The sequence below is a fragment of the Sphaeramia orbicularis genome, chromosome 17 (assembly GCF_902148855.1).
Source record: "Sphaeramia orbicularis chromosome 17, fSphaOr1.1, whole genome shotgun sequence".
Lineage (NCBI taxonomy): Eukaryota > Metazoa > Chordata > Actinopteri > Kurtiformes > Apogonidae > Sphaeramia > Sphaeramia orbicularis.
In genome coordinates this window covers 28,066,269-28,078,986 of record NC_043973.1, presented here as the reverse complement: position 1 = coordinate 28,078,986, position 12,718 = coordinate 28,066,269, and the positions used below count along the sequence as shown (strand labels likewise).

Sequence of the window (12,718 nt, the reverse complement as noted above, 5' to 3'; positions counted from 1 at the left end):
TGAATTGTCCAACATTTCTGATGCCAGATTGATTTAATTTCTATATTTTTAATTTCATGCACACCATAAAGTTTGCTATAAATATTCATCAGTGGAAAAACAACAAACCTAAACAGTAACTTTGTTATTCAGATGTCTTCCTGAATAATCCAGACTGGAGGAAATAATTCTTTTAAATCATATCTTGGCTGCACTAGTCCAGGGGTTCTCAAAGTGAGGTACATGTACCCACAGGGGTATTTAGAAGAAACCCAGGGGGTACTTGAATTCTTTTGGGAAAAATACATTAATGGATATATAATGAGAATTATTGCTGAAATGTAAAACACAATAAATATATTCATATAATAGTTTTATTGTCAGTTATCTTGTTTAAGCTTTGGTAACATTTTAAGAACATTTCTATTTTATATTATTCAAAATGAGTTTATTTGAGTAATTAAGTATTTGTTTTTTGTTGTTGAAAGGTTCATTTATTAATTAATGACCAATTTATTTATTTTTCTTATCAATGAAAGAGGGCACTTTTCAGTTTATATTTTGCAAACAAAATTTACTTAAAAAATGTATTTTTTTTTTATATATTACAGTTAAATATACGTTGTTTGTTTATAAAGTTTTGAAAGTATAAACAGACACTTTTGGCACAGGAACAAATTTTGCCTAATTTTTTTCAATCAAAAATGCTGAAGCGAGTTGGGGGTACTTGGCTAAAAAGTATATTTCACGGGGTGGTCCACTGTAAAAACTTTGAGAACTACTGCCCTACTCAAATTAAATGCCCTTTGGGGAGACTGCTGTTGTAGCACAATGATGTTTGTTGCAATATAAAATGGAGAGGTAACATGTGAAAGCAAGTAACTTTGACTTGAGCTGAACCTATGATGAAAAAAGGGAGCATTAGCTCCTGCTACCCCCACACATCAATATAACAGCATGCGATACAAACAGGATTATTATTAACCTCTGTAGAAATCACCTCCTGTTAGGTCACAGTGTCCCTTTTGACATTTACTGTTAAACATCTTTGAAGCTGACATTGAACACAGACTGATTTTTTTCCTTTTATTTTAATCAGTAACTTGTATGATGTTGAGTGTGTTTCTGAATGAATTTACACGGTCTAAAAAATACGTAAAAATTGAAAAACTTTAACCCATAAAGACATAAACATCCATTTCTGACCAAAAGTGTCTACTGATCTAAACTGTTTAATACCACTTCATCTACTAATCCTATCAATACATGTAAATAATTGGTGTAAAATACAGTTTGTCATCTTTTCATGGTCATCAGATATGACCCATTTGGACGTTCAGAGGCTCCGGAGTGAACATGGAAACACCGTCATCTTCCACAACACTGATTCACCAGTAAAACCCATGGAGTTGGATCAATGACAGTGGATGGACACACTGGGTTTATATTCAGATAATGATAGATTTTGCTGAAAAAGTCACTTTTTCTGCAGTTTTCTGTTTCTGATACAAAACATCAACTTTAATCTGAACTTTCAAGCATTTTCATGGTCAGTAAATGAAATACAGGAACATATCTGATTTGTACTGATAAAATGCAAAATACAGAGGATAATATTATAATAAATGGTGAAAAGTCACTTAAGAAAGGTTAGATATAGAGAAAATTTCATTTGGGAATGGACACAAAAGTAGCAGTGGGTCTTTATGGGTAAATAAATAAATAAATAAATGAGTGAATGAATGAATGAAATACCAGAACAGAAAAAATCTCCAGCTCACTGCTATTATACCAATACTACAATAATGCCTGCTACACTGAAACCTCAGTTGATTATGTCAAAGGATATATACAGTATATATATATAGTTTTTGAGAGTAATTTGACAGTTAACATTACATATTAAATGTTTAAAATGCAGCCAGATGGGACTTAACATCCATTTTAGCCTCCAGATGAAATAAGTCCTAGATTTCACAAAAAGGCCCAATATAGCGTCAGACAGAAATAACTGTACATAATGTACTGTGTGCGTTAGGAAATAGTGATTTATGTTCTTTTATATCATCTGTTATTAAGTTCTGGTGTTTTTGTTCTGTCCTATCTGACAGATTAATGAACTTGAATATAAAGGAAATCAATTTTGTAAAAATTAAACGAGAAAATAAGATGAAAAATGTAGACTCTAAATCTAAAATAACATGGAGCTTTTCAGTTTTTTTAACCACCTCATCAATGATTTGTTCTTTTACTAAAATATAATACAAATAATACTTTTTCAACAGCCTTTTATGTTGTCTATAGCCTTCAAGTTTTCTGGGATTTTTCCCTTCAGTATTGGTGGATGAAAATGGCTTTGAAAAAACATGAGAATCCTGGTCAACAGTGCAGTGCTTTTACATCCAAATACCTCAACTGTGCTTCTAATCAGTACTATACTATTAAATCAAGTCTTACAGTACTTATTTAGTCATTTATGTCAATCTATTCCAGTAAATATTGAATCCATGCTGCAGTTCCACATCCTCTGTCTGCTGAATGTTGTGCCACTGCAGTGTAAATGTTTTGAGGGTGTGTTTCATGTTGGAGCGTTTGAGTTTGCTTTGGCTTCATTGGACCGCGTACTCAACAGCTGTGTTCGCCTCAAGTTAAATCAGAACCAATCAACATGAAAATAAGAGCAAATAAACAAGCACCACTGGAAAATAATCCAATGTTCCTCTAGTTCGCATAAATTTTGTAAATATTGCCAGGTAATGAAATGAAAGCCCTTCATGAAAACACCTGACACTAGGCATAAAGATAGCAAGAATATTTTACTACGAATGTGAAAACTGCAACAGATATTGATCAGATGTGTTTTCCTTGTCTGCTGTTTGCCGATAGATTGGCTGCAAAGTGGCTGTGACCTTGTTCATGTACTTTTTGGCGACCAATTACTACTGGATCCTTGTGGAGGGTCTGTACCTCCACAGCCTCATCTTCATGACCTTCTTCTCGGACAGAAAGTATCTGTGGGGATTTACTCTTATTGGATGGGGTGAGTTCAGTTTCATTTATATTCAACATAATTATAATTAAATATTACAGGACTAGTTGATTCAATTCCGAGCACACAGTTCACTTACATGAGGCATTTCAATCAGATGGTCCAATACATAAGACGGCTAAAATTTGCTTAGAGGTCTTACTTCTGTCTCTGTGCATAAGAAATCAATATAAGTGAATCCCCAAAGGAACTTTGTGTTGGTAAATGCACGTTATGCAAATTTACAGGATTTCAGTTCTGTTGCAACATGTTGATGGTCATATGAACTATGTTTTCAGGTCAAAAATGCCCAATTTCTTCACAATTGATGCTATATTTTCATATCACAAATGGCCAAGTTATATTTTACCTGAATTTACCTGAAAAACAAATATTCTTTTCTTTTAGATTCCCCAATTTTTCTTACAAGATTTTATCCTACATATCACATGTTTTATTTTTACAGGTTGCAATATGGAGTATGGTGCTGATCCATCCTGCTTATGTTACGCCAGTACATACATTAAGAATGTCACACGTCACTTTTTAAATCAACAGTTTTTTAATAATAAGCATTTTTATAAAGAAATAACAATTCTATATTGTTATTTACTCTTTAGTCTGATGATAAACTATACAATAAATAATTCTGATCCTAGTTTTTGCACAGGGATCATTAGTGTAAACGGTGACATGGCTGCCGAGCATCAGTATGATGGGATCTGTAACAACCATGTCACATCCGTCCGCTGCCACATTTTGTGTTTTTGCGTCAGCTGTTATTGTTTTAGATCCACAATACTAACATTTATGAATAAGAGGAGAATTAGCAATAGTAAGTATATAAGTTTATTACTAATGAAGCACTAGTACCGACCAGATCATCATGGGTAATGTCACGTCCGTCCACCAGCCAAAGTTTTCACATACACGTGCTATTCAAAATCCAGTATTTCTGAAAATAGAGCTTCCACTGTCAAATAATATCAGTAGTCTGTGCACAAATGGATGAGCATTATTTCAACACAGTTCTATGCATTTCTTACAACTTTTTTTTTTTTTTTGACAAAAATGGCCACTCATTTGACCAACTAAGTAAATTTTAGCCGAAGAGTATTAAAAGACAGCAATGCAGTGTATTAAAAGCTGTTAAATATGTTGATATTTGTAAAAAATAAAATAAAATAAAATACTATGAAAAGAATGAAATATGGGCCTTACAGTTCCTGCATTGTACACACTGTGCGTAGTAGTTACATAAGCACAGCGCATACAATGTGGATGCTGTTCTACCCTGGTTCAACTCAAACAAGACGATCATAGCCTGATCAAGAGTCACAGAAATGGATGTTGAACCGTAATGATGATCCTCATTTCTTATGTAATTGTGTTATTTGTGTTTCAGGGGTACCAGCTATGTTTGTGACAGTTTGGGCTACTGTAAGGGCCACGTACGCAGACACAGAGTAAGTGACATTAAATACTTTCCGTTTATGACATTGTAAACAGTTATAATATCTAAAGTACAATTGGTTGATCATAGCACTGAAGCTACAGAGAAATACATCCTGACTGCACAGCTTCTATGAGCTCTATGTGATAAAGATGAGGGTAAAACATGCACTATGTATATCACCCTCCTGTTAAAGCTGCAGGGGGTAGAAATCAGTGAAAAAACCAACAGAATTAGAAATTACACATGTTCCCCGTGATGCTCTCTGTTTAAATCAGAAGACTAGGTATAAAGAATGATGATGTAGTGTTGTTGGGAGTTGCCTTGTTGATTCTGTAATGGGCAAAGAGTGTAGAGCTGAATATTAAAACCTGTGAGGAATTAAAACTGCAATATCCTGAGACAGATAGAAAAGCGACCCCATGGAAAAGTGATCCGCAGCTCCGTTTTCTATTATAGAATTCTGACCACCCCCAATGAATCACAAAATTTGTGGAAAAAAAAAAAAAAGTTTATTTAAAGTATATACTGGATAAACACAAAACATGTTATGAAAAGCACAGCAATTTATCAACAATCGTGCATTGCACAAATGTACAAGCGCATGATATTAAAAATATATACACTGGTAAAATGTTCAGTGCAACATAATTATGTATTTAGAGTATTTACAATATGATGATTATAACTGTATTACATTAAAAGAGTATTGTAAGATATTGTTATTTTGCACCTAGGTTACAATACATAACATCTTACAACTACTATACATAATAAAACATAGAAATAGGCAAAGGGTCAAAATTCTATAGCATGGAAACGTAACCTACACTATGTATTATAACTATATTACATAATAAAATATAAATATTTACAAGGAGTCAAAATTCTGCAGCATGGGAAATTAACAAAAAAAGTAATATATTTGTTTAAAAATATTGTATATGTGTGTGTGTGTGTGTGTGTGTGTGTATACATATATATATATATAAAAGAAAATAAATACATAAAACCAATTTTTTTCATAATTTAGGGTGGATGATGTCCAACAACTCTAAAATAAACACAGATTATTTACTTCAGTGGCTATATGAGAGAATTAATTTAGTAGTTTCTGGTGAAATTTTCAAATTATACACATATATTTAAGCTTATTATGATATAGAAATGTTTTAGAACATTTTTATTAACATACACTACAAATCCATATAAGGGGTCAAAATCTACGGAGTGGTTCAGTTTTCCATCCTAGAAAATTGACTGGTGAGTCATAATTCTATGTAGAAAAGTGACCCTGGGGTCAGATTTCCATGCGGTCAGAATTCTATATGACACTGGCATTACATTTTTGTTCTCTGTAGGGCTGTCCACCGCAAAAGACATTCCATTAAAATAAATAAACAAATAAAAATTGTCATGGAAAAAACTGTTGCATCATGCTTTTTCCAAATAAGACAATTATTTAATGTAAAAAAGCCAAAACTTTTACTTCCCTGGGTCTCTGGAGCATATGCATATTTAACCCCTGCACCTCTGTCATGCATCATCATGCACTGAAGCTTTAATATTTAAGAATTACTCTGTTATTTATTACTATATATGTATACATGTGAGCGAATCCAACCTGATATCGTCTTTACCATTGTTGTGTTTTTGACTTTCTATTAAGTAATTGCAGTTTTACTTTTGTAATTCTCTGACAGAAGTTGATATTTTCCTCCAGAGTTGGTGGTGACCAAACACTGAGCAACAAGAGCTTCAATACTTGAAATATGTCAACAGGATTGCACTTAGTATTAAATCTTTACATGTCATTTTGGTGGAAAAAACACCAACATTTTCTGTAGTTATGTAAGTGGAGTAAAAAGAATGAAGCTCAAACTTCTGTGACTGTACATCTCTACATTAATACTTGACAAAACATTGAAAAAAAGAGGTTTGGCTAAGCTGGTTCAGCAGCTCTCCACATATGTCAGTTCTCTATCAGAGGCGTAGCTTTTCTACCTTCCCATTTCATTCGTCATGGGCAGGAAAACAAGTCAACCATTATAATAAGTAGGGCTCAGACACAGCCCTTCAGAGTAAGTGGTATTAAGGATGTAAGAAGTTGTAGCAGGCATTTGGCTGAAAGTCAAATCTATCTGCTGCATGTGCATATTGTTCAGTTTCATCTGCCGTCGCTGAAAGCCCTACAGCAGCTGACAGCATGTGCCAGTTCAGGTTAACAGGGCTGTCAGATACCAGCTAAAAAAAGGCACAGTTTTTTTTTTTTTACCGCAATGACTTCACTGAAAATATCAACATTTCCAATTGCAGAATTTTTTTTTTTGGGGGGGGGGGGGGGGGGTGAACGCAGTGGTAATTAATGAGTTCAGGGTTGTTTAATTTTAAAATCATGAGCATTTATTATGACATGTTATTTATTTCACATAGATGTCTTACATCAATGTGGGAAATAGGTTGGTTAAAGTAAGCCAAGACCTCTATCATCTCTACAAAATGGTGGAAGTGATCATTAGAGACACCAGAGTGGGTCAGAAAGATCCTTATTTATCTCATGCTGATTCTTATTTTGGTGTCATTCATCTACTGCAGGTGCTGGGACTTAAGTGCAGGCAATTTGAAATGGATATATCAAGTGCCTATCCTGATGGCTGTAGTGGTGAGTGCATTCATTTTTCCCCTGCTGTTTGAGGAAAGCGTGTATTTCACAACACCTGTGACATTACAGCTGTTGGATATGACATCCAATTATTATGCAGTAACATTTAATTATCATCATCATCATCATTATGTATCTATTTTTTCCTTTCCAGGTTAATTTTTTGTTATTTCTCAACATCATCAGAGTCTTAGCGACAAAACTACGTGAAACAAATGCAGGAAGATGCGACACAAGACAACAGTACAGGTATATTGTTCACATTTATAAATCTCTCTAGACCAGATGCTCTGCCCATATTGTTAGTCATGTGATGTATTAGTAAACCGCAACACACATGATGTAACAGATTAATCTGTGCCTCAGGTGCATTGGAAGTAGGACACAGCCTTAACCTTTCACTGTGTAAAGCAAATATGCACTATTTTCTTTTAAGATTTATTTGTCAGTATAGTTATAGTTAAATGATAGAACATGTTGATGTATTTTCTCCAGGCATCTTTAAATTGCCACTTTTGTCTCACCAACAATCTAGATAAAAGGAGATTGTTTATATGTTCACAAAATTTAAAAAAGAAAAAGAAGAAAATACACTTTCTCACATAAAAATAGAAAATAAAAAAATATGTCTTACTGGGTGAAAAAGGATAGACTACTATTGTATCAAATGGGAAAATTTCTGTTATCATGGTTGGGGTCTCAGTGGCAGTTAGGATTATTCTGAAACACTAGAAAACCCCTCAAGCCCCACAGTTTAAAGAAAGGGTAAACATGATGATAAAGACTGCTTCATATGAGTGTATGCTTCATAAGTTTAACAATAGGGATAGGACCACAGCACCAGTTTGGGAGCCGTTCTGGTCTTACATAACTATGACTGCCAGTCAGCAGGATGACAGCTGAACTACTTCCTTCTAGTATTTATCATCTATCTATCTATCTATCTATCTATCTATCTATCTATCTATCTATCTATCTATCTATCTATCTATCTATCTATCTATCTATCTATCTATCTATTTTATTAATTTATTTTTTCTTTTTAAGAACTTCCATGTTTTGTAGCATTTTTGATACTTTTCATTTATGTATAAAAGACCTGTTTGTTAACATTAAGCCACATTGTGTGATTATCATGTACCAAGTGAAAACTCCAAAAAAACTTGAATGACAAGAAAAAAAAAATGTGTCCAATGTAAACAGAAAGAAGTAATTAACCAAGAGTGATTTATTTTCTTTTTTGTTTTGTTTTGTTTTACAGGAAACTATTGAAGTCCACATTGGTGTTGATGCCACTGTTTGGTGTCCACTACATTGTGTTTAATGCCATGCCATATACAGAGGTGGCGGGTATTCCCTGGCAAATTCAGATGCACTATGAGATGCTCTTTAACTCTTTCCAGGTGAAGACTTTGGTAAAATGTCAGGAATGCAAATGTCACACTCAGATCCATATACATATTCATGTGAGCTTTGAACTGACCTCTGGACTCGGATAATTCAACATTAAGATGTATCAGTGGTCTTCAGTTTCCAGTCCAGTAGTTATGTGTTGTTGATAGACTCAGACATTAGCTCATTAAATATTAAATTACACAAATTAAATTCCATATTAGATAAAAGTAAGGCAGCTAAAATCATCTCTCTACTTTCTTCCTAGGGATTCCTAGTGGCAATTATATATTGCTTTTGCAACGGGGAGGTAAGGGCTCTAAAGATTTAGCTTTTACATCATGAAATACTAAATACATTATTTATTCGGAGTTAAGTATTTTTTCATCTTGTGTTTCTACTCAGGTCCAAGCTGAGATCAAAAAGTCCTGGAGCAGGAGGACTCTGGCCCTGGACTTCAAGAGGAAAGCTCGGAGCGGCAGTAACACTTACAGTTATGGACCAATGGTATCACACACTAGTGTTACCAATGTGACTGCCAGAGGACCACTGGCCCTCCACCTCACCACCAGGCTGGGGCCGGTGCCTGTAAACGGGCACCGGAACCTTCCAGGGTACGTAAAAAACGGCTCCGTCTCAGAGAACTCTATTCCTTCATCTGGACAGGAGCTCCACATCCCTGAGGAGGAACACTCAGCTCCTACACGGCCCTGCGAGGAGGAGAAACCCTCACCAGTGGTAGAGGAGGAGAGGGAAACAGTCATGTGACCCCTAGGGCACTGTATACACACACACACACACACACACACATATATATATATATATACATATATATATATATATATATATATATATATATATATATATATATATATATATATATATATATATATATATATATATATATATATATATATATGTATAGGGATAAAAACTGGAAATCATGAAACAGTCTCAGGATGATGTCAAGGGGATGGCTGCATGCACCAACACTGCCAGTTGTTTTTGTCCTGTGAAACGAGCCAGAACATTGCCGGCTGATGAGGCTCAAGGCAAAAAGGGTGTATCACTTTTGTGAGCTGGGCCACCTTCATTTATAGATGATGACCCTCATTTTTGTGGCAAAAAAAGCATTAACTCTTTCACCAACCACATGCCACAGTGAATGTGTAAAAGGCTGAAGACAGACTGCCGTGTCTTATTACTCTTCCACTGCCTCAACTGCTTTTATCTTTTTAGTCCACCTTCTGGGCAATGTGTTGTGCTCAGATTTTGTGCATGAATTGGACTGGGGTATAGGTACCACGAAAAGGCCTTAATCCCACAGGTAATGCCAGGTGGATCTTGAGTGCACGGGGTAAAAGGTGGTGTGAGAAGACCGAGTACAGGCTTGGCTAAAAACAAATCATCAGCCCTAACTTTTTTGAGGAAACTTTTCATGCTTTCTGGTGTGGTATCGTACTTGTTCTGCATTGACTTAAATCCACTTCAGTATAAAAGGGAAGGTACTCAGGTAAAATGAAGTCCTCTGTTGTTGCACACCTACTTTGATACTTTAAAAGTGTTGTGGTGTTTTTAGTATGGCCAGCATTCTCTCCAGAGGGTATGTGTTTGTTTCATCAGGTTGTATTGATTAATGATATTACATGGCTTTGCTTAATGCTTCTGATTGGATAAGTTTTGTCTTTTGTTTCAGATCACTACCACAGTATGGGCTGAGTTCTGATCATAATTTATAAATCGATTCATAATTTTTAAGTCACATTTTGGAATTTTTAAGCAAGTACTATGGAAGTATATCTGTGCCATTAGATACTGAATAGTTGTATTTTGCAATATTTTTTTTGGAATAGTGGTATTTCATAAATTAAATTTCTTACAGTTTAATTTTTTTTTTTTTTGAATAGTACAATTTCAAATTTTTTTACACATAGAGTTTCATCATCGGAATTCAATTATTTAAAAAAAAAAAAAAAATTAATGCAATATTCTCAAATACAATGCTTTTCAAATTTTAAAAAAAATTCAATATAGCACGGACATCTTGACCAGGCAAAACCAATGGAGAATTGAGCTACTTGATCTAACTTTCACCCAATCATGCGTCACAATGAAGATCACATGGCGCTCAAGTAGACGTGCACATATGCATCAATCATGTGAATCAATACAGATTTCCTTTTCTTTTTTGAAAAGATGGAAAAACAGTTAATTTTTTTACCTTGGGTAATCATGTGAATCGCTGTACCTGCAATTCTCCTTTGGTTTTACCTGGACAAGATGTCTGCGCTATATTGCATTTGAAATGCACTATATTTGAGAATATTGAATTAAAAACTTTTTTTTTAAATAATTGAATTCAGATTATGAAACTCCATGTGTAAAAAAATTTGAAATGCAACTATTCGAGAAAAAAAAAAAAAAAAACAGTTTAAATTTCCGAAATACAACTATTCACAAAAAATTCTTCTGAAATACAACTATTCAATATCTGATGGCACAGATTTACTTCCATAGTAGCCACGTAATAAATGGGATAATCTACAGGACATGCATTACTGTGAAATAAACCCTGACAAGGTGATGAAGACCACGCTGGTTTGTACCACGATCCTGCATCAAGATTTAAGATTTACTTTATTGTCCCACAATGTAGGGAAATTTGCCTGTGGCTGCATCCACACAAACCCAATTAAAAAACATTCAGTATACTCAAAAGGAGGGTATTATGAGACAAATTGCAGCAAAAAAGTTGGACAACAAAGTTAATTTACCTAGAGAAAGCCCTAAGATTGAATAGTTAAAAAAAAACACAGAAAGATGAATTAATTTGCATTGTTGATGAAAAAAATCTTCCTGTCAGGGTTTAATTTCACTGTTGCATTTCTCTGTTCATGATCCTTTACTTATGAATATGTAATATGGTATCAGCTGTTTGGAATAACCCAGTATTCATGCCTTTGAACAGATTGTTCAGAGTTAAAATTAATGCTTCATACAGACATCATTTCAAACCCTGGTTCACACAGACCATCCAAGTAGGAATATGTCTTTGAGGGCTGTTACCTTCTTACAGTTACAGTTAAAATCAAGGTACTGGACAATTTAAGATCTTTTCAGTGAAAGAGAGCCCATACAAAAGCACAGTGTGCTGTAATATTTTCCAGTGGAATGTTAATTAAACAAGGAATCCAACAAATCTTAAATTCCCTTTGAATTACCCCAAATATATACCCCAAAAATGAGTAAGACACAGTATTTCTTTTTTTTTTTTTTTTTTTTTTTTTACAGATGATTCAGTGTTATGCTGCTTTTTGATGTATATACAGGTCATAATGTTTACAAAAATCAGAAATACATTCTAATTGTGAGCTGATAGTGTAAATGTGTAAGGATATGTTACAAAGCTATGTTTCAATGTATTTTTTCTTGTGTTTTGTTTACAGAAGGTTTGCAATATTTGATCATGTATATAGTCCAAAATAAAACTTGTGAACATATTTACAAGTAAGTAAAAGTAAAAGAGGGCATTCAGATGAGCATTTAAAGAAGCATTCCACCGGATATTTAACTCTGTAAATTAGAACTTGCCGCAGCTAACCTGTATAAGTCACATTATCTAGTATACCAAAGAGAAAAGACATGATATGCTGCCAGAAAAAAAAATATTGTTGTAGCATTTCACTGTATTTTCAACCACCATCTGGTTTACAGTTTCTAAAAACCCCTGAAGTCACAGTAACACCCATTCTTTCATAATTAAATACAGTACAAGCTATCTGCAGGTGAAGTAGTAAAGAAGTGTTGGAAATTAAAAGCACCCACACAGATTGAAGGTTCCTTTTCAATTCTGTTTCATATAAATAACAGGAAAACCATTCAATGTGCTCAGTGGTTTAGTAACAACAGACTGCGATCATTAATAGTAAATGCTGATCCGTTGTTACTAAAGCCTACAGTTTGGTTTTTAACCGAACTTGGAGTCGTCACATCTCTAGTCGGAACATAACAGCTCTGACGACGTGCGACTCAGATGAGATGGAGGTGCTTCGGCCGAATGAGATGGAGCAGTTTTACCTCACAGCTAATACGTGACCAAAGCTAATATTTGCTCTTAAAAGCAAAGTTATCTCTCCCCATGGCCCATATTTTACATCTGTTTACCACCATTTGCCTGGAAATCTCTTTTAAGCAAACGGTAGCC

At 34.4% G+C, this 12,718-nt stretch overlaps 1 protein-coding gene across 1 annotated transcript in view; it reads left to right on the top strand.

Annotated features, from left to right (window-relative positions):
- pth1r (parathyroid hormone 1 receptor) overlaps positions 1–9,354 on the top strand; it is a 60,861-nt gene extending 51,507 nt beyond the window's left edge. Inside the window, exons 7-13 of the mRNA XM_030161072.1 lie at positions 2,866–3,019; positions 4,413–4,473; positions 7,056–7,122; positions 7,277–7,371; positions 8,384–8,525; positions 8,783–8,824; positions 8,920–9,354. Coding sequence (XP_030016932.1) covers positions 2,866–3,019; positions 4,413–4,473; positions 7,056–7,122; positions 7,277–7,371; positions 8,384–8,525; positions 8,783–8,824; positions 8,920–9,282 — 924 coding nt within the window. The 3' untranslated portion in view covers positions 9,283–9,354. The remainder of the gene's footprint in view (positions 1–2,865; positions 3,020–4,412; positions 4,474–7,055; positions 7,123–7,276; positions 7,372–8,383; positions 8,526–8,782; positions 8,825–8,919) is intronic.
- The last annotated feature ends 3,364 nt before the right edge of the window (positions 9,355–12,718 follow it).